The following is a 23,711-nucleotide window of genomic DNA, read 5'->3' on the forward strand; positions in this document are numbered from 1 at the left end:
TTCCCATTCCCATTGGCTTCCATATCTTCCCCACATTTACCAATCACCCTTTCGTATCCTTCAGTTCTATTCCCAACTCTCGCATTGAAATCGCCCATTAGCACTATTCTATCCTTGCTGTTGACCCTGACCACGATGTCACTCAATGCTTCATAAAACTTGTCAACTTCATCCTCATCTGCACCCTCACATGGTGAATACACGGACACAATTCTTGTCCTAATTCCTCCCACTGACAAATCTACCCACATCATTCGCTCACTTACGTGCCTAACAGAAACTATGTTGCGTGCAATGGTATTCCTGATAAAGAGCCCTACCCCAGACTCTGCCCTTCCCTTTCTAACACCCGTCAAGTACACTTTATAATCTCCTATCTCTTCCTCCTTATCTCCCCTTACCCGAATATCACTTACTCCTAGCACATCCAGATGCATCCTCTTTGCTGACTCAGCAAGTTCTACCTTCTTTCTTCCATAAGCCCCATTAATATTGATAGCTCCCCATCGAATTCCATTTCGTTCGCCAAGTTGTTTCCAAGGAGTCCCTCGCCTGTCAAATGGGAGTGGGACTCCATTACTCCCATAGGTCCGAGGCTTGCTTAAAGTGTTCTGAGCTCGGTAAATTCATGAAGCAGGATGCTGCCCTACTTGCACATAGTCCAATTGTAAAAGAGAAAAATTATATCTCGACTAAACTTCATATTTTGAGTCTACTCGTCCAGAATCAGGTTTCGATACGCATATCATTTAAAAGCCACTGAATAGACTGGGGGTTATAGGAGGACCAGAAGAGGGTTTCTTTTTTTTAATTTTCTCTTACACTATTGATTATACACTGAGTGGCCAAAAGTCAAGGGAAGGGGTGTTCCATTAGAAAATATGCCGTGTATGACACCTGAGCGTTGCGGATAGCTGCAGAGTAATTGAGCAGTCTGTCACAGACACCAGTGTCGTGAAGGTGGAAACACGTCTCGAGTTAACCTACTTGGGATGATCATCGGGACACGGGGCATTCCGGTTTCCGAGGTCAACAGTATTGAAGGTCTTAATTATGTACCGAAAAATTGGCCCTACAAACATAATATTCCAGAGAGAATATCGCAGAGAGAATGTTACCACTCGCGTGAGGTGCTTAACGAACGGACAACACCTCGCCTCCGCGGAACCATACTGGGCGATCGACGGGCTAGTGTGAGTCAGATCTCCACCCAGTTGAATGTTGGAAGGCATGAACTCATTTCTACCATGACTTTAAGGAGGCAACTGCACCGCATAGGCTTCACCAGCCGACGACCAACTCGTGTCCTTTTGCTGACACCTCGACACAGAGTTCAACGACGTGGATGGGCCCGCGAACATCGGCAATAGACCATGAAACAGTGGCGGCATGTGGTATGGTCTGATGAATTTCGGTTCCAGTTGTATCGAGCTGATGGGCGCGTGAGAGTTTGGCGTATGCCCCATGAATCTAAGGATCCTGCGTGTCAACAAGTTTGTGTCCAGGCAGGAAGTGATTCAGTTCTGGTCTCGGCGGCGTTCTCATGGTCGCAATTAGGCCCCATTGTCAGGCTGCAGAGAGCGCTGACAGATGAACGTTATGTGGACTTTCTTTCAGACCATCTGCATCCCTTTCTGGCCCTAGAGTAACCTGATGGAGATGCCATGTTTCAACAGGACAATGCGCCATGTCACCTCACTGTGATGGCATGCAGGTGGTTTGAGAAGCATTCCAGTGAAGTTACGACCATGGATTGGCCCTCCATATCCCCCGATCTTAATCCAATTAAGCATTTATGGGATGCTGTCGATGCTGGTGTACGCTCCATGAACCCCGCACACCAACTACACAAGACCAATCGTGGGTAGCAGTGCAAGATGCGTGGGTCCACATCCCTCCAGAACGTTTCCAACACCTTGTAGAGTCGATGCTGTTTTGAGGGCTCACGGAGGAGAAACTAGTTATTAACTTTACAGTCAGTGTCTTCCCATGACTTTTGGCCGCCCAGTGTATGTAAAATCTGTAGAATATATGTGAAACTGCTCTTCATACATACATACATACATACATACATCATTATAGACCGTTATGCGGGAATGCAAGCCTCTGTGAATTTATTAAATTTCGCCACAATCCTCTATTTGCAACTAGTGCTGTGTCCTCATTTAGTTCTATACCTCTTATGTTTAAATAGTTGGGAAACTGAGTCCAACCATCGTCGTCTTGGTCTCTCTCTACTTCTCTTACCCTCCTTAACAGAGTATTATTCTCCTAGGTAACCTTTCCTCCTCCATTCACCTCACATGTCCCCACCACCAAAGCCAGTTTATGCGTACAGCTTCATCCATCGAGTTCATTCTTAACTTAGCCTTTATCTCCTTATTCCGAGTACCTCTTGCCATTGTTCCTACCTGTTTGTACCAGCAATCATTCTCGCTACTTTCATGTCTGTTACCTCTAACTTTCGCTTTCGCTCCCGTAAAGCCAAGTTGGTCTGAAAACAGACCGATTTAAAGAATACTTACAGAATACTGTAGATCGCAACTGCGAGCTCACTGCATTAGCTTCACTACACCTTGATTCAATCTCACTAACTATATTACCATCCTACGAGAACACACAACCTAAATACTTGAAAGTATGGACCTGTTTCAGCTTTGTATCACCACTCTGACATTCAGTTCTGTTGAAGTTCTTACCTACTGACATCACTTTAGTCTTCGAAAGGCAAATTTTCATGTCATACTCATTGCACCTATTTTCAAGTTGCAAGATATTAGACTGCAGGCTTTCGGCACAATCTGCCATTGAGATCGAGTCGTCAGCATGGGTCAGACTGCTTACTACATTCCCACCTAACTGAATCCCTTCCTGCCATTTTATACCTTTCACCGGTCGATCCATATAAACTATGAAGAACACATTTGAAAGTAGGTCTATCTAAAAACTGTGTATTACAAACGTTCAAGAATATGTTATTTCCGTTCCTTTATGCCTCGTACGTATTTATTGTACGACGAATAATAACGCAGATGATTACGAAAAATGGAATTTTATTCCCAAGCCCGTGGGACATATCATGCATGTCACTTTAAGGTGGATAACGGGAAAAACTAAAGAGCCATTTTATTCCTTTCGATAGGGCAAATATTAAGGGAGGTATTATCAACGCCAGAGCGCCACGCCAGTGGTCAGAGATACAATATACAACCTGAGAACCATAAAGAATTTTGCACAACTTCGGACCATGAACTATACCGTACAATAAATTCGGAAATCGTCCTCATTCTCTCTCGACTTTGTTCATCATCATATTTCACGTTACTGACATGCGGTTTCGTAGAAGAATATCATTTTGAAATGTCGCATTTAACATGGGAATAGAACCATGTAACTTCGCAGAAATTCCTGAAGAAAACATACATCTTTCCACTGCAAACTCCCGTGCGAAGAATGGGTACAAATGCTATCTATATATATAAAATAGCTTGTCCTGACTGACTGACTGACTCACTCACTCACTCACTCACTCACTGACTGACTGACTGACTGACTGATTCATCATCGCCGAGCCAAAACTACTGGACATAATGAAATGAAATTTTGGAGATACATCCATATTAAGACGTAGGTGCTCGCTAAGAGAGGATTTTTTGATATCCCGTCGCCAAGGGGGTGAAAACGGGGGTTCAATTTTAAAATGAGTGTATCTATATCTCAAAACTTTAAAAGTTTACAAATGTGAAAATTGGTATTTAGAATCTTCTTTAAAAATAAGGAAACACGTATTTTTTTGTTTTCAGAAAATCCCAATAGGACGGGTGAAAAAGGGGTTGAACGCCTTTAATCGGATACCGGTACTTATATTTAAGAAACTGAAGATATTACAGACTTGAAAATTGGTACTTTTGATCTTTTATAAAAATAAAGAAACACATATTTTTTTGTATTTGGAAAATCCAATTAGTGTGAGGGTAAAAAGGGGAATGAATTTTTAAAATGAGTGTATCTATATCACAAAACTTTTAAAGTTTATAGATGTAAAAATTGGTATTTAGAATCTTCTTTAAAAACAAAGAAACATGTATTTTGCATTTTCGGAAAATCCCAATAGGAGGGGTGAAAAAGGAGTTAAATGCCTTTAATGAGGATACTTAAATCTCAGAAACTGAAGATATTACAGACCTGAAAATTTGTATGTGGGTTCTCCTTTAAAAATAAAGAAACACGTATTATTTTTTTTTTTTTTTTTTTTTTGGAAAATCCAATTAATGGGTTAAACAGGAGTGACATATTGGGGTGAATTTCTTGAAAGACTATATCTACAGAGTATCTGAGAAACGTAGAATGTTACAGACGTAAAAAGTGGTATTTGGAATCTCCTGTAAATGTAAAGAAACATAGGTGATTTGTTTTTGGAAACTCCTCTTAAGGGGAACTAAAAAGGGGGTGAAATTTTAAAATGAGAATTTCTACAGTATATCTAAAAAAACGTAACGTTACAGAAGTGAAAAATGGTATTTTTAAAACGTGTATTTTTAGTTTTCGGAAATACCACTTGGGTGGAGGGGAGGGGGAGTGACTGAAAGTGGTGTTGCATTCTTTTAATTAGGCTACTGTTATCTCAAAAATGAAGATGTTACAGACGCGAAGTTTGATATTTGGAATCTGCTTTGAAAGTAAAGAAACACGTATTATCGGAAAGTCCAATGAGTGGGGTGGGGGGGGGGGGGTGAGGTGAAAGATTTGAAAAATTAATTGACTTAATTGTATGAGAATACTTGTATCTAATAAAAACTAAAGTTGTTTGGGCCTACAGACGTGAAAATTGGTATTTGGATCTCCTTTAGAAACAAAGAAAAGCCCGTTTTGGGGGGGGGGGTAATCATCTTGGGGGGCGGGAGTGAAAAGGAGTTGAATTCCTTTCATGAGGACACATAAATCAAAAACTCAAGACGTTACAGTCGTGATAATTGGTATTGAGAAGATCCTTTACTATTAAAGAAACAAGTATTCTTTTTCGGAAAATTCACTTGGGGGGGGGGGAGGAGGAGTATGAAAGTGAAAAAAGTGAATTATTTTTATCTCAAAACTGAAGGTAATAGACGTCAACATCGGTGTTTGGAATCTCCTTTAAACATAAAGAAATACGCCTTCTTTTAGTTTTTTCTTTGGGGGGAGGGGGTAAATAAACTTAACGGCGGTGGGGTGTAAAAGGAGGTGAGACCAATTGATTTTACTGTTCATTATGTATTTATAAGGAGCCTCCGTTGCTCAGGCGGCAGCGCGCGGGCCTCTCACAGCTGGGTTCCCTGGTTCAAATCCCGGTCTCTCCATGTGACATTCGTGCTGGACAAAACGGAGGCGGGACAGGTTTTTCTCCGGATACTCCGGTTTTCCCTGTCATCATTCATTCCTGCAACACTGTCCAATATCATTCCATTTCAGTTGTCATTCATTAATCATTGCCCCAGAGGAGTGCGACAGGCTTCGGCGGCCGGCACAATTTCTACCCTCACCGCTAGCTGGGGGCTTATTCATTCCATTCCTGAGCCGGTTGAATGACTGGAAACAGGCTGTGGATTTACAATGTACTTATTCTGATCATAAACCGATCATTTTTAATCTTTCTTGGGTTCGTTTTCAAGAACCATATTTTCCTTCGGAGAACGTTCTTAGATTACAGTAGATCCTCCTGGCATATAAATACAATTTAAACACATTTGAAATAAACGATAGGAATGCGATCGAACGTTCAATTTTTCACCTCTATAATAAGGTCAATAATGCACGGAAGTATGTCATTCGTATGGCCAGAAATCCCGCACACTTGCCTACGCGCGACAATGATGCTGGTCACATTCTCAACAATGACCATGGCAACAGATGTAATTTACTGACAAGTAGCGGTCTTGCATCTTGCTGTGGGGTCCAGAACATCTAATAATAATAATAATAATAATAATAATAATAATAATAATAATAATAATAATAATGTTCTGAACCGTCGTCAAATGTGCGGACCGCGCTGGAAACAGGTCCTGGACGGGTAATGACTAAGAATGCATTCTGGGCGCGGGTTCAGTACCATCAAGACATCCAAGACGACACCACGCCGGATCTCCTGAAGGATTTGATCCATATTAAAAATGCTTATAGGAAAAGATGGCAAAGATTTAGGGACCCAACTGACCAGGTGGAATACCTGGACCTAGCCCGGGAAGTACGAAATCGATTGCTAAAAGAAAGATTGAAAGATGGGAGGAAACTTGCCGTAATCTATTAGAAAACGAGTCAGATCGCAAATTTTGGCGGATTCTCGCAGAAAACGAGTCAGATCGCGAATTTCGGCGTATTATATATCTAAAACAATAAGCATTCAATTACAAATTTCAGTATAATACCGTAGCGAAGCACGGGTATCTTGCTAGTTAATGAATAAAAATAAACCACATACAAGGTAGATATCAAAATAACAGGAATGCATAAATTATTTAATTTTCAGATAACTTTATTGATTTGTATTTTTATAATCCTTGCGATAGCGAGGCGATTTCTGAAGCAGCATATGGAGGTTCACAGTGTTCTACAGACGGCAGCCACTGATTATAAATGGGTCTGAACATTTAGTCGTACAGTGTCTGATTATTTTGTCTTCTAATAGTTCCGTGCAAGTGCTCATGTTAATTTACAACAATTTCTATAACGCAACAGTGGAATTATATTTTTGTTCTAGGAAACTACCAATCTGAAAATCTTGAAAGTTGCTATATTGAAAGCGTTATTTTGTAACTCAGCAAGAGCACATTCCTCCTCTGTTCATTGAAAACTCTGTAGTTTAATTATTATTTATTATTTAAGCCCACTAGAGAGCGCATTTTTAGATGCTCGCTTTCGTTAACAATACCTGCTATTATTTTTTCCTTCCTTTCCTGTGAAACAGTTTTGCGACATTTAACAGCCTTTGATAGAGGACACCTCGAGTTTACCATTTTACAAAATTTGGGGCGGTCTGAGACATCAGTATCAGAAATCCCAGAGGAATCGTACGTCTTCTTTTTTCACCTCATTAAGTCACATGCGTCCAGTCTTGCAGCTTTTGATGACTTAGAAGATCTTCGTAAGCCTGCCGTTGTCCCTGCTCAGAAGGTGACCATAAACTTCAGCCGCCTACATCGCATGCTAGTGTTAGCCGTTTCCAACTGTTGGTACAGTTCAGAGTTCACTTTCAGTCGGAAGGTTCCATCCGGGACCACTCTTGGCCCATGAATTTTCCAGAGGATATGTCTTTCGACTTTTTCTAGGTCAGCCATGGTGGTGGTGGTGATTATTGTTTTAAGAGAAAGTACAACTAGGCAACCATCCTTCCCTGTTCATCAGTAAGGTCTCTGCAGCATATAATAAAATGCAAGCCTTATGCCTGTTGCTCACGGTCAAATTCAAGTTTTATAAAACCTTTGATAAGACTTTTCATAAAATAGGACATGTTCTATTCCGTAAAATTCGAGTAGCTGTAACTATTCAGCGATATTCAACTTCTGTTAACTCACTGCTTTTGTACGACACATTTATGATTCTTCTTCGGAACTGTCAAATTAAAACTCGCAAATAATTTACGGTATAAGTGAGCTTCCTATAGGACGAAGATGATTTTTGCAAAATTTCAAGGTATATTTCGTTATGAGCTCATTGATAGTTCCCTTGTGAGAGTAAAAGTGAATATGAGAGGCATACCAAGTTCTACATTTCCAGGATTTTTATAATCATCTAAAGTACTCCATTTCAGTTTAAAATTAGTGCTGAAACAGTTTAGCGATTTTTCCAGAAATGAAAGGTGGGGTAGCCGCTTGACCGCAGCACGCTTGCATGTGTTCCGCCTGTAATGACTGTTGCCGAAACGTAACAGTAACAACCCATAAGGTTAAACTGCTATTTTTCTCGAGATTCTGGTATTTATTTCAGAACCTTATAGTTTAAACGTGCAGCCAATTTTTGGTAAGTAAACTTCCTATAGGACTATAGCTGACTTTAGCAAATTTTCAAGGCAGGTTTCGATATGAGCTCATTGATCATTTCCTTGTCAGTATAGCACATCCCAAAGTAAACCGGTTGATGAAGGTTGAGTTTCATTTAAAATTTGTTCGGGTACTCGTGTATATTCAGTTGAGCAGTGTGCATATTCTTTCTAATCAGAACGACATTGGTTTTATTTTTATTTTAAGACAGCTTAATTAGCAATGGAAAAATCAGATGCAGAATTGGTCACCTTAATCTGCCTTACCATCGAGTGGACGAATTCATCAATGCATTGCAGCTCGTGGTGGGCACATCCTGTATTGGTTGTTGTCCAAACTTGCGGTCAGAGAACCTGAAAGTGTAATCATCGAATCTCAACCGAACACTCGTCCTGCATGTTCAATTGCAGCAATGTAGCACCATTCCTTCTGGGTGTTGCAATTTCCATTTTCTTCAGTGTAGTACTCACTGAAGACTGTTTGTCCGTCAGGCACAGCATGCGTAAGAATAACACTCTCGTAGTCGTATGCCACAATCAGCAATAAGCTTCACTCAACTGGGTTCCTGTCGAAATTTCTGTAGATGTTCGATTGAGGCTTTAATTCAGGCTCGTATGCTCGTGGCCACGTTGAATCAATGACGACAGTACGCTGCAGAATTGCGTCTCCTTCGTTGCGGTATCTGTCCAGGTGGATGCCAGCCGGTGCATACCGGTGTCATTTTTCTACGTAGGTGAGTTGATGTGGAACCCAACGGGGCGCAATTTTCCTATTTCGTTAGTATGTGCCACACGGTTTGATGACTGAGACCAACCTCTACGGGTAATTCTCGGACAGTCCATCGATGGTCTACCGAAACGAGACCACTCACGATGTCAATTTCATCTTGAGGAATGGAGAACCGACCGACCTGTGCGGTGCAAATACGCAGTCTCCTTCATATCCGCACGATACGCCTTGATCCATCGTGCAACCGTCCTATACGGTAATCCATTCTCGTCACAGGCTTCACGTAATCCTCAATAAGATTCTGATGCATTTTTGCTACGGACAACCCCGAGTTTAATCCACGAACGCTGATCATCTTTTGAAAACATGCTTTAAAGTGCTGATATCGACACTCTTCACTTCAATGCCACACAGCAACAACACTCTCAACTGGATGCCCGTCAAACGCACACTACACATCGACAACAGAGCCACCTGACCACTCACATATCCTGTTTGCGCATGCCCGATCTCCTACGAGTGTCTGGACTTCGTTATCACTACTTTATGTAGTCGCGTTATCCCTCCCACTCAATGCGTTGCGGTCCGCGGAAAATTTCACTGCATTACATTTCACTTGCGTCATGCCCAAATATTTTTGTCATACGCAACCACAACAGAAACATCTCCACATGTGACACGGTGTAAGCCAATGTGAACGGTATAGAGAAACATTTCCAGTATTGGGACAGGTGTCTGAATGGTCGAGTTGATAGATTGTTTGATTGATTGGCCAATGGCGTGCGGTCTCCGAAGAAAGTCTTTCGAGTTGACGCCGTATAGCTGACCTGCATGTCTGTGAGGATGGGGCCCTGCCTATGATGAATTATAATGCTGAAGACGCCACACATAACCAGCCCCCGAGCCATAGCAATTTATCAATGACCAGCCAGGAATCGAACCCGGGACCTGATGGACCAAAAGCCAGCACGCGAACCATTTAGTCATGCAGCCAGACGATTGAGTCGATTGTTTGTAGACTCTCTCGAACTGTATGCTGTCGTTCTGACATAGTGTATATCGTCCAATAAATACATTGCAAGTTTCTAAACATCTTTCAACTGAGCAGCCCTTGTGAATGGAGTCATTGTGTTTCAGGTATGCATGCCAGGGAGTGGATCTCCCCCGCCGTAGCCATGTACACCCTGAAGCAGCTAGTAGAGAACTTCAAAGTAAACAGGAGGATCGTGGAAGCAGCGGACTGGTACATCTTACCTGTGGTCAACCCTGACGGCTATGAGTATACCCATACCACGGACAGACTCTGGAGAAAGACACTCTCAAATCACGACGACAGTGAAGAGAAGTTTTCACGGTTCCTCTGGCCAGATTCTTGTGAAGGTAAGGTTTTGTTGGTTGGATTATCATTCCATTGACTAGTTTGACGTCGCTCTCCATGCCACCCGATCCTAGGCTAACCTTTTCATCTAGTACATTCTACCCCTAATCAGTATATCATATCCATGCCTTAACACAATTATTCACATGGATCTTCATTTAGGGCAGTCGCCCAAGTGGCATATTCCCTATCTGTTGTTTACCTAGTCTTTCCTTAAATAATTACAAAGAATTTGAAAATTTATTGAACATCTCCATTGGTAAATCATTCCAATCCCCAACTCCCCTTCCTATAAAATATTTGCTCTAATTCGTCCTCTTGGATTCCAACTTTATCTTCATATTGCAATCTTTCCTACTTTCAAAAAGCACCACTCAAACGTATTCGTCTACTAATTTCACTCCACGCCATCTCTCCCCTGATAGCTCGGAACATAGGTAGAGCAGCTTGTCTCCTTTCCTCCAAGTCTCCCCAGCCCAAACTTTGCAAACATTTTCCTTAATGCTACACTTTTGTCGGAAATCACCAAGAACAAATCGAGCTGCTTTCCTTCGGATAATTTTCCAGTTTCTGGTGAGGATCCAATACACTGGAACCATTCTCTAGTTGGGGTCCTTCCAGAGACTTATATGCCCTCTCCTTTACATCTTTACTACAACCCCTAAATACCCTCATAACAATGTGCATAAACCTACTTGTCTACCCCTACTGTTCTTACCATCTGTACTTCCCTCAAAATCTAACTGAACTGTTCTAAGATGTGTCTTATTAATTTCTCTCTCCTTCTGATCAAATGTCGCCAAATCGTTCTTCTCATATCAACTGGATTCCGTATTCTTCATTTGTGACATGGTCTACCTTCAGCATTCTCCTGAAACACCACGTTTCAAACGTGTCTATTCTCTTTCCTTCTAAAATAGCCATTGCCCGTGCTTCACTTCAGTACAGTGCCATGCTCCATACAAAAGTCTTTAAAAACATATTTCTAATATACTTCCCTTGCTTTCGCTAGTCTGCATTTTAGTCTTCCTTACTTCTACCATCGTTAATTACTCTAGTACCCAAATAACAATATTCCTTTTTCATTTCCTAATCTAATATTTTGTGTATTACTCCACTAAGCTTGAGTGCAGTCAATTGATTTTGTTTTGTTTGGATCCATTTACAGTATGTTCATCTTGTTCACCTTCTCCAAGACTGTCTATAACATTCCGCAAATTATCTACTGTATATCTTCTGCACACTCAGATAAAATAACAATAACATTGGAAAATTTAAAAGTTCTGATTTCCTCTCCTTGAACTTTGATTCCTTTTCCAGACTGATTTTCTGACTACCTCTGTTGTATATAAACACTGAAAAATAAGAGAGGGCAAACTGCAGCGCTTTCTCTTGCTTATTGTTTTATAACTACAGGGCGGATTTTGGCATATTGGCATGTTTTATTTGTTTCAAGATATAATGCGGCCATAAGAAATAAAGGCAATTCATACCATTTGAAATCTAATGGCTAAGTCTGATAGTGCATGTAAATGCATATATACGGAATACGCGCATATTCTTAATGTATGTCATATAAATGCATAATTGTGCTTTTTATTATTATTTTGTATAAAACAACGTATAATATTGTATATTAATTTTCAAATCGGTACAATAATGCAAAGAAATAAATATTTAAAAATTCTATTCGCCGCAGGAAGCCTTTACAAAGCATTGTTGTTGACAGCCAACAGTACTGACACGAGCTTGACAATGTGTATTTTCCTTTTCCGGTGGCATTTTGGTATTCGATTCGGATGTTGGAATCATAGAAAAATTATGTTTTACGAGACCTTAAGTAGCAGAGAGGAGAGATCTGCTCCAAAAACATTCTTACTTATAGACAAGAATTAAAACAGAAACAGCCTGAAACTAAATATTGCCACCATTTTCTTTGTTCCTATGGTCTTGTCGCTAGCAGGACCTAACCAGTCCAGACCAATATTTTGTAGCTCTAACATATCTTTACCGTTCATCTTTCGTGTAATTCAGAATCTGTGGATAATGAGCCGACGTTGGCAAGCCTGTTCAGTGCATTGCGAGCTTGCCGGAGCCGGCGCTATGTTGGATCTATGACCTATACTTCCATTTCTTCGTTGTATGAAGATCAGTAATCACTAGAAATCAACTAAAAGTATTCCGCTTCAGCAGTTGATATTTGGAGAACCAACTGTGTATATAGAGGAAACACGACTACGGTATTTTGCAGAGTATGCAATGGTGCATATACTGCTTTTCTTAGTGCATAGATGCATGCATATTTTGCCAATTTTAATGCATATGAAACCGCCCTCTATTTATGACCTTCAATTCTTACTACTGCAGATGTCTCCACAGCTTACGTCTGGAAATTAAATGGAGAAGGGATGGAAATCGCCGGGCTGGGTAGCTTGCAGAGTAGAGTGCCGCTTTCTTTGCCCGAAGTGGTGGATTCGATCTCGGCTCATTGCATTGCTACTTGAATATTCTCCATTCAAAATCTCTTATTCCGTTATCTTCTTTGCTTACTTCTTCATCTTACTCCTGTACCTTCCTTTGGATCACAGAATGAAGCTATTTCAGTTACAGAGAATTAGATAAAATATTATTCTAAAAGAATTTAATTGTATAAAGTCTACCTGTTCAATACACGTTTGTCATTTTTAAATGGTCTGTCTAAAATGCTACATAGGACATGTCCGACTTATCCTAGAGGTCATCATCAGCTAAAATAACATGAAGAAAAACATACAAAAAACAGTGATGCATAAAACACTTGAGATAAAATACAATCAACAAATGCAATGGAAATCTATGTTTAAAATGTACATAGCTTCAAAATTGGATGAATTTAGTTGTAAGTGTGAGTCCAACCGCATTTAATACAACTATTGGTTGTCTGGAGGAAATACTAAAAAATTGTGAATTTTTCAAAACTTCACACCGTTTCCAGAAGCATGACAAATAGAACAGCATTTAACAGTCTCCACAATTTGAAGTCCACATTTAAGATAATTGCACACTAAAACAGTGTGCCTAATTGCATTGGTCTATCATTAATAGTTACTGAAAAACTGGAGTTATACGGATTTGCTTTGTATTACTCTCCTGTAAAAGTGCATGTTTAAAATATTGATGTTACTACCTCTGTAACTATTAATCATAGACAACTTAAATTTGGCACGCTTTTTAGAGTGCAATTATCTTAAAAATGGAATATATCATGAATGTAGCTCTTTATTTATGAAAATAAGGGCAGTAATAATAATAATAATAATAATAATAATAATAATAATAATAATAATCGTATGGCCTCAGCTACCGTGTGCAGACATTTCGATTTGACGCCATCTGGCTGTCTGCTCGTCAATTTCGACGTTCCGTTTTACTCTAGGTCCGCTAGATGGCAGACAGAGTAAACCGAAACTCTCTTGGGCGTCTATGGCTGAGATTTAATTAATTTGGTCGGGTAAATACCAAATGTATCACCAGAGATCTTTTACATGCCGACATCGTACGACATGGAGTGTCGAATGGACTTTTTTCCGCCCTTCAAAAATCCGACTACCTCTGCCGGGTTTGAACCCGCTATCTTGGGATCCGGAGGCCGACACTCTACCACGGATCCACAGAGGCAGCTAATAAGGGCAGTAAAAATTTCAAAACAATTTATGAGAATTTGAATAACAATATTTGGAGTTTTCTTTACAAAACCTATTTTACTAAATATCATGATTGTACACTACTTTGTACCTACAAGCTGTGGGTATCAGCTGTGAAAATATAATTCGTGTCATGTTGAGTAGTTTCCGAGTTTATCCTTCCGACAGCTGGAGTGAATTTGCATCCTTAAAAACTGGAAGGAATAAACTGCCATAAAAATTAACTATGAAATGTGACCACTATCTAATAAGCTAATAACAACCCACAATGTTCATTCATTGCACATGATCATTTTTGTCCACCTGGAATAAGTATTTCTGTCCAAATTATGATGGCAAAAATGTTCTACTATTTTACTGCCGTCTTCATAGACTGTATGGTTGGCGACACTGAATCGAACCCAACAGTTAGAAAATAACTATAATTCTCTACCTTCAGTATTAACTGCGGTGAAAGAGTAAGGTTGTATGCACTTACATGCCAGGAAGTATATGTGTGGATACTAAAGTCCAGCCAACTAATCATGTACCGTATTTGTTGAACAGGCGTGGACCTGAATCGCAACTGGGACTTCCACTGGGGAGAGAAGGGTGCCAGTGACGATCCTTGTCACGAGACGTACGCGGGCCCTCGACCCTTCTCAGAACCTGAGTCTCGAGCCATAGCAGACTTCATCATGGACCGTAAGGAACGCATAAAGTTATACCTCACTCTCCACTCGTACTCCCAGATGTGGCTAGTGCCCTGGGGATACACCTACAAGAAGCCGTCGGACTACGATGACATGATGAATATGGGCAAGAAAGCAGTAGAGGCCATCTCTAAAGTCAGCGGGGTCAAGTACGAGTTGGGACCGTCACCGAAACTCATGTATCCTACTTCAGGTAAGTCCGTAAGTTCGGTGAATGGAAATAGATTACAATGACAGGGACACTACCCTCACTGTACAGGATGTGCTTTACATTAAGTCTTAGGTTTCTATTTCATACGATGAGGGTTGGAATGAGGTTCTCAAACAAGGGAATTGTTTCGTATGGACCAGCGAACTTAAATTTTAACAGAGTAGTAAATACGTTGCCATTTTTTTATTCCAACAACAGAATACGATACATTTAAATAAATTAGATGTAAGGCTTTTCAGTAGTTTGTTCTATAAACGGGCGTTTTGTATTGAGCTGACACTAGAGTCATCAGGCTTAATACGAAACGCTGGGTTTTTTCGTGGTTACCCACTTCATCTTCCAGCAAATACGGGGATGGTACCTAACTTAAGGCTACGGCCGCTTCCTTCCCTCTTCCTTGTCTAACCCTTCCAATCTTTCCATCTCCGACAAGGCCCCTGTTCAGCATAGCAGGTGAGGCCACCTGGGCGAGGTACTGCTCCTCCTTCCCAGTTATATCCCTCCGACCAAATGTCTCACTCTCCAGGACACTGCTCTTGAGGCGCTAGAGGTGGGATCCCTCACTGAGTCCGAGGGAAAAACCAACCCTGGAGGGTAAACGGATTAAGAAATAAATAAAAATCAAGTGACGAACCACCATTTCTGAGTCTAAGTAACGCGTCAAAATTGCAGGCATTTGTGAAACAGGTCTGCAAACGAATATGGTGAATATAACACACGATATAGTATTTGACAGATGATAATCCTGTACTTAAAGTTGTTAAAAGTAACATATTCTCCATTGCAATGAATTTCTTCAAGTCAAAGCGAATCACCAGATCACAAATTTAATTGGGAAGTAAGTGATGCAAATATTAAAACTAACGGAACCACAGTAAAGCATCAAATAATCAAGCACCATTATCTCAAATTACGACAAAATATTTAGAATATTACTAAATTTGATACATTAACAAAAAAGTGTTTTTACTTTCATTTTGGTATATAATACTTTACATTTCACAGGAAAGGTCAATATTTAAACGAGTTAGCGTTTTTGTAAATATCTCTGAATCTTTTTTTCACTTGATTAAGTGATGCATAACATCATCCAAATAACTCTATGGTCACGTGAAATCAACATTAAGGAAATCATAACAATGTACATCACCAAATCATACGTAACTAAAAGAAAAACTAAGACCTTACGGGATATTATTTTTCAAGCACACAATGATGTTCCTTCTATCTCCTCAAAACATCCTTACTCGTGTAAAACGAGATGCGTAGTTCATGGCAAGCAGTTTGTGCATCCTTTACAAGGTAAAGTAATGAAATACATCGCACGTATTTATATTTTAACTTTCATTTGCATTTAAATAATATACAGTTATAATAAACAATAGTTGTTTGTAAGTATTGTCACGACCGACAGCCCACCGTGTTAGAGAATGGCCCCGCGCTTATCGCGAGTGCGTTCTCTCCTGCTGCTATCCGTAGCTTCTTGCGTTTTCCGTCAAACGTCTTGTATTATTAGTGTTAGCTTCCTGATTTCCTTTACAAGTTATGTATTGTCGATATGGCTAATCGTTATTTTAAAACAATCAATCATCAAGAATATGCATTTAGGGCTATCGCCCGAGTGACAGTTTCGCTATGAATTGTTTACTTAGCTTTTCCTTCAACGTTTTCAAAGAACTTGGAAATTTATTGAATATTTCCCCCGATATACCAGTCTCTTCCTCCTCGTCCTATAAATGAATATTTATCCCAATTTGTCCTCTTGAATTCCAACTTTATCTTGAAAGTATGATATTTCCTGTGTTTTTTTTTTTTGCTATTTCCTTTACGTCGCACCGACACAGATAGGTCTTATGGCGACGATGAGATAGGAAAGGCTTAGGAATAGGAAGGAAGCGGCCATGGCCTTAATTAAGGTACAGCCCCAGCATTTGCTTGGTGTGAAAATGGAAAACCACGGAAAACCATCTCAGGGCTGCCAACAGTGGGATTCGAACCCACTATCTCCCGGATGCGAACTCACAGCTGCGCGCCACTAACTGCACGGCCAACTCGCTCAGTAGCTGCTTTTAAAAGCTCCACTCAAGCTTATTCGTCTACTAATGTCATTCCACCCCAACTCTCCCCTGACAGCTCGAAACATACCACTTAGTCGAGCATTTCGTCTCCTTACTCCCGAGTCTTCCCAGCGCAAAGTTTTCAACATTTTTGTAACGCTACTCTTTTGTCGTAAACCACCCAGAACAAATCGTGTTGCTTTCCTTTGGATATTTTCCAGTTATCGTTTCAAGTGGTCCTGGTGTGGGTCTCATACACTAGAACCATACTCTAACTGGGGTCTTACCACAGATTTTTCATCCTTACTACGACCCTTAAATGTCCTCATAACCATGTGCAGAGATCTGTACCCTTTATTTACAATCCCATTTATGTGATTGCCCCAATGAAGATCTTTCCTTATATATTTTTTTTTCGTGTGGCTATTTCTAGCCGAGTGCAGCCCTTGTAAGGCAGACCCTCCGATGAGGGTGGGCTTTCCTTATATTAACACCTAGGTACTTGCAGTGATCCTCCATAAGGAACTTTTACCCCATCAACGCAGTAATTAAAACTGAGAGGACTTTTCGTATTTCTGAAACTCACAACCTGACTTTTAACCCCGTTTATCATTATACCATTGCCTACTGTCCATCTCACAACATTATCGAGGACCGGGCGAGTTGGCCGTGCGATTAGGGTCGCGCAGCTGTGAGCTTGCATCCGGGAGATAGTGGGTTCGAACCCCACTGTCGGCAGCCCTGAAGATGGTTTTCCATGGTTTCCCACTTTCACACCAGGCAAATGCTGGGGCTGTACCTTAATTAAGGCCACGGCCGCTTCCTTCCCATTCCTAGGCCTTTCCTATCCCATCGTCGCCATAAGACCTATCTGTGTCGGTGCGACGTAAAACAAATAGCAAAAAAAACATTATCGAGGTCACTTTGCAGTTTCTCACAATCTTGTAACTTATTTATTACTCTACACAGAATGACATCATACGTCGAACGCCTTGTATTATTAGTGTTAGCTTCCTGATTTCCTCTTTAAGTTACGTGTTGTTGTTACTCGCTAATCGTTCTTTTGTTTCTAGTTAAGTAATATCCATGTATTTATTTTCAGGAGGATCTGATGATTGGGCTAAAGGTGTAGCTGGGATCAAGTACGCCTACACGGTTGAGCTGCGAGATAAAGGTGATTATGGATTTCTTCTGCCAGCTTCTGAGATCGTCCCTACGGGCAAGGAAGCGTTCGCTGCCATCAAAGCTTTAGCAAGAGCCATCGCGTGTAAGGTGTAAACTGACCGACTGAAACAGTGAAGTTAAGCGAGTTATTTCATTTTGATACAGTGAAAGTTAAAGGCAGCTCATTTAAACATAATGATTCTAATCTGCTATAGAGTGCAGCTTACCACAAGCATTCCAGTGAACGCCAGGCGTTGTCATTTGATTGACAAATCTGCAACTACTGGCAACTCTGACGTCTCAAACCTGCGAGAATAGGTGTGCTATTGATTAACTGTTCGGAAAGTAAGTGCCGTTCACGGATATTTCTGTCTCTTTGGATATACAGTAGCCTATGTAATGACTCCGTGTTATATTTGCACCTTTTACCGTGTGTTATATATATTCCAGACAACCTGCTCACTAAAACACTGTCTGTACGTCGTTGGTGAAGCTTAGGAATTTGCAACCAAGTAAAATTAATTTTGAAAACCTTGACGGCTGTGGATACATAACAACGATTGATTGCATGGCTAGGAAAACGAATTTTGAATAGTCTGTTCGGAACATGTGAATGTTCACTTAAGACTTGGTGCTGGTAACCATTTCTGTTGAATGATGACTTAGTATGTAAGGTTAACACTGATGTTCTTGAGAAGAACTTGTCAAATTTAGTTAGCATACACTGACAAAAATTATTGTTAGAAATTGAGTGATGCTTTTAGGAAAAATAGAATATTTCCCGCACTTCTTTGACATGACTTATCTACCGGAGGGAGGGAAATTTTAATTTATGTTGTGAAAAATATCGTGGATGTTTACATCACACCCAAACAAAAGAGTAGTGCACATAACGAAAGCCTACGGTCTTGTCAAATGGAAAATAATTGAAGAATATATTTTCAGTTTTTGAAAATAATTATCATTGCTCTGCAAAATGTATTGCTGGATCAGATCACCATTCTTAAACAGACAAACAGAAAAACCATAAACAAAACATAAATGAAAATGTTATTGGAGGGAAATCTGTCCAAATGAACTCATCATGGGTATCAATTGGAATAGTATATAAACCGTACGGTTCCGTTTGAGTGCCTTTATTTAATTTCTTAATGGAAATTCTCGTCTGGACATTGTGCTTTCGGTTATTTTATTGAGGAAACTTAAGTATTATTTTAATTATTAAAGTTGATAAGATACTAGAACTAAGAAATAGACATTCTTGTCATAGGCTACGTTTGATCTCTGTTTATCCCCATATTCGGTTGCAGGAAGTGATCAGTCTTGAGGTAGACCATACTTTTAGTCTAAATAAGGTGTTTATATTAATCATAAGTTCATAACATGAAACTTCATGATTATTTATCACAGTAGGAAATAATTTGTGATTAATATTCTCAACATTCCTCACTGATATAGAATTCGAATTCATAATGTCGCAGTCTATTTCTAATATACCATGGAGCGTCCATTATAGTCTCGACCAGTGGTTTTCAACCTTTCTGAATCTATGGTTCCCCTAACCAGCAACATTCTTCCACGACTCCCTTGTGTGATACCCAGTAAAACTGTCGATATTTTAATATTTACTCCAAGGAAAACTCAATGAAAATCCACAACCCGTTTCCAGTCATTCGGTCCGGTCAGGAGTGTAATGAATGAAGCGCCCATCTAGTCTTGAGGATAAGAATTGTGACGGTTGCCGAAACATGCCGCACTCCTCGGGGGCAATGATTAATGGCTGACAGATGAAATTAAAGGATATTGGAGAGTTTTGCTGGAATAAAACTTGGAAAACCGGAGTACCCGGAGAAAATCCTGTCCCGTCACCGCTTTGTCCGGCACAAATCGCACATGGAGTGACCGGAATTTGAATCACAGAACCTAGCGGTGAGAGGCCGGCGCGCTACCGCCTGAGCCACATAAGCTTCCGATATTTACTTTTAGAATCTGTGCAGAAAATATACTAACCAACGCACAAGAAAAAAAACTCGTACCCAAAAAGTGAGATATGAAAAACCATTACTACGTCATAAAAAGCAGAATAGATAAGGCTCTTCCCTTTCTAATACTTTTGAAAATTAAAGACTAAAACAAAAGTGAAAGGAAATTTATTAAATAACAACATTTTTGAATAAAGTACATGCTCAATTTTCTTTGCACGCTGCTTTCTGCATCGATAAAACGACAAACTCCACGGCGCACCGGTTGAAAATCTATGGTCTAGAGCAGTAGTATTCAAAGTGTGGTACGCGTACCACTAGGGGTATGTGGGGTTGTCTCAAGGGGTCCGCAAAATTATCGTAGCTTCTAACTGTTTTCGGTGAGCAGTTCAGGAAAGAGTTGAGCCTGCTCATTTTCAATAAAATCTTGTTTTGATTTAGTGGTTCTGTAGACCACTACACAGAATCCCCTTTCCGAACTCTTCATCCTAAAATAGCCGATGTGTCCGTTTGTACCACCCATTGACTAGGTATGTAAAAATGCTTACTTATACCGCATTTCTCTTTTTTATTAATTCTTGTTTCGAAATCCACCCATTCATTTCAATGTTTCTTCTGTAGTAGTGTACAATACAATAGTAATGGTTGTGTTAATCACTAGGCCCTATACTCTTGTATATTTATCTTTGATAGGCACTGAAAACCTCGTAATTCCACTCACGACAAAGCCACGTTCCTCCATCTGCCTTCTGAAGGCTTGCCTCGCTGCCTGAGAAGGGAACAGGAGACTCCAATGGTCGAATAACTGGAGTATTATTAAGCACAGAAAATGCCAGGAACAGTTCTCCCCGCTCAGTTTTGAACTTCTTCTGTAAACTTTAATCCGAAGAAATTACCAGGTTTTCTTTGCCCAACAACTATATAAGTCATATACAATGCATTATTGTTATTATTGGAGAACAGGATGGTGTAACGGCTTAGCTGATCGCCTGTGTGATCGCGGCGAACGTGGTTTCATTTCTTGTGTTGTAGGGGTGGGATTTTCAGTTGAAATCCTGAGGTGTCAGGAAGGGCATGCGACCGTAAATCTCCCGCCACAATGCTTTCATGCCTCAGTCCGTGCAGGGACCCTTAGGAAACGGGATAAGTTGCGGAAGATTGATGACGATGATTATTATAATTACTATTATTTTGCATCCAGAAACAATAATTTGTTATTTCTGGTATAATCGCAATATACCCGTACTTCGAGGGTTGTCAGGGTAAAACAATTGTATTTTGGGTGTGCGCCAACCAAAAAGTCCTAGACAGTACAGTTATACGAGTACATTCTTGCTTGAGAGACCCTTTCTTTCCCACATCTGATTATCGTACAGCATTAAAGGATGTAAAACTAATTTATTCATGAGGATGATACAGTTCACGTACGTACGACTGATTTCTTGTTGATTACTGGATAATAATAATAATAATAATAATAATAATAATAATAATAATAATAATAATAATAATAATAATAATAATAATCGTATGGCCTCAGCTACCGTGTGCAGACATTTCAATTTGACGCCATCTGGCTGTCTGCTCGTCAATTTCGACGTTCCGTTTTACTCCAGGCCCACTAGATGGCAGACCGAGTAAACCGAAACTCTCTTGGGCGTCTATAGCTGATATTTAATGAATTTTGTCGGGTAAACACCAAATGTGTCACCAGAGATCTTTTACATGCCGACATCGTACGACATGGAGTGTCGAATGGACTTTTTTCCGCCCTTCAAAAATCCGACTACCTCTGCCGGGTTTGAACCCGCTATCTTGGGATCCGAAGGCCGACACTCTACCACAGATCCACAGAGGCAGATAATTACTGGATACAAAGGTTTCGCTGAGTTTTGTGTTAATCTGAATGTTCCACATTAAATAAGCAGACAGTTTCTATTACATAGATCATGCACCGAAATCTAGGGCATATAGGTTGCTCTCCTGCTACACCTAATGCCCAAGGCACAACATAAATGCGGCTGTATGTTGTAAAACATTGAAGAACAATTGAGAATGAACACTAGTCGTCAGCATTGTCTAGTTTTACGATCACTATGGGCTGAACTGTACTGCTCAGGAATAGAACCTCAATTTGCATAGGAACAACAAAACACCAGACACGCACGTCTTCTACACTCTATGGGTGTGACTTTGAAGAGTCAGTCCATAAGCAACTACCATAGTAAAAGTCTACATTCTTTTAAGGGAAGAGATACACCTTTAAGGGTAAAAGAATATATCTTCTAATTTTTTATTATTATTAGTGTGCCCTATAAAATATGGTGAGCCGGGCTGAGTGGCTCAGACGGTTGATGCGCTGGCCATCTGTCCCAACTTGGCAGGTTCGATGCTGGCTCAGTTCGGTGGTATTTGGAGATGCTCCAATACGGCAGTCGTGTCGGTAGATTTACTGGCACGTAAAAGAACTCCTGCGGGACTAAATTCCGGCACCTTGGCGTCTCCGGAAACCGTAAAAGTAGCTAGTGGGACGTAAAGCAAATAACATTAATAAAATATGGTGAAAAAATGAATTAAGCCGACTATGACACAACATATGTTTGAAAATTCCCACGTATATCATCTACAACAGGAGTGCCTAACATACGGCCCGCGGGTCGGATTCGGCATTTTATGTGGCCGAGCATTTTATAATGTGCTTAAGTTTCAGTTTATGTTTTTCGTATAGTCTATACCGAAAAACATAGTCAGTAAGAACTTTGTTGTAATTTACGGAGAAAGGAGATAAACCATAAGAAAATCTATAAATTATTCGTAGTTCTTCTTCACGTGATGTTTCTTTCACTGGGTTGTAGGAAACTTCTAAGATTCATAATTATTCCCACCTTAAAATAAGGTAAGAATTAGACGTTATCCCTTCGTTTCTTCGAACTACAGCTATTAGACTTAATCCAATCGTTTCTTCGAATTACAGCTTCACTCCACGGGGGTTATATATAGTTATCTTGGGATATCTACAAGAAAATGGCCAGTTTACGCCCGGAAAGTGCTTTGGGAGGTTCATTGTGGTTTACTACTTTAGTGTGAGCTAACGTTCTTACGAACTGCTGATATTTAAAGTCGTTTTAATAATTTATTTGTAAACTAAAATGCCTTTTCCAAACGTAGAAAAGTGGACAGTGTGTCGTGCCGTGAGGCGCAGACCTCTCATTAATTGGTAAGATTATCCAAAGTTACAGGGTATTGTTAACATTTTCCAATTTCTTTTGTATTGCATGTCAGGTTTGTTATGTCGAATAGCCATGTGAGAGCTTGGTTAATTGGTTGGTGACTGAAGGAGGGGGCACCTGGATGTGTGTTAGGGAAGGACGGGAAGGGTCGGGGTGGGGTAGAGAATAATGTGGCCCGCGGTTCGTTTAAGAATCTGCCATTCGGCCCGCCCGCAAATTAAGGTGAGAACCCCTGATCTACAACGTCCCATTCTGTCATATGTTTGTTCTTCATCTTCCGCAACTTTTAATTTTGGCCATGGTTTTCGTGTTAATTCAAAAACTACTGAAGATATTGGCATTGTATTACATTTTATTTCTAGCCTATTTTCTATGACATAAGCAAATGAAATTCATGAAAAATTAATACAAAAATGGAAAAATTGATATGAAAAGAAGCTATTAAGAAAATATATTTTATGAAGAAATATCTTAGATTATTATAGAGTTTGTTGAAGTTACTTGAACAAATGAGTCATGTAAATATTACATGAATTAGATCTATGATACTTGTAGTGCAAACTCCGTTTA

At 40.1% G+C, this 23,711-nt stretch overlaps 1 protein-coding gene across 1 annotated transcript in view; it reads left to right on the top strand.

Moving 5' to 3' along the window:
* The window catches only part of LOC137496920 (carboxypeptidase B-like), a 233,203-nt gene extending 215,086 nt beyond the window's left edge, over window positions 1–18,117 (top strand). Inside the window, exons 4-6 of the mRNA XM_068224962.1 lie at window positions 9,882–10,124; window positions 14,352–14,690; window positions 17,868–18,117. Coding sequence (XP_068081063.1) covers window positions 9,882–10,124; window positions 14,352–14,690; window positions 17,868–18,043 — 758 coding nt within the window. The 3' untranslated portion in view covers window positions 18,044–18,117. The remainder of the gene's footprint in view (window positions 1–9,881; window positions 10,125–14,351; window positions 14,691–17,867) is intronic.
* Window positions 18,118–23,711: the final 5,594 nt, after the last annotated feature.

This window comes from Anabrus simplex, chromosome 1 (assembly GCF_040414725.1).
Source record: "Anabrus simplex isolate iqAnaSimp1 chromosome 1, ASM4041472v1, whole genome shotgun sequence".
NCBI lineage: Eukaryota > Metazoa > Arthropoda > Insecta > Orthoptera > Tettigoniidae > Anabrus > Anabrus simplex.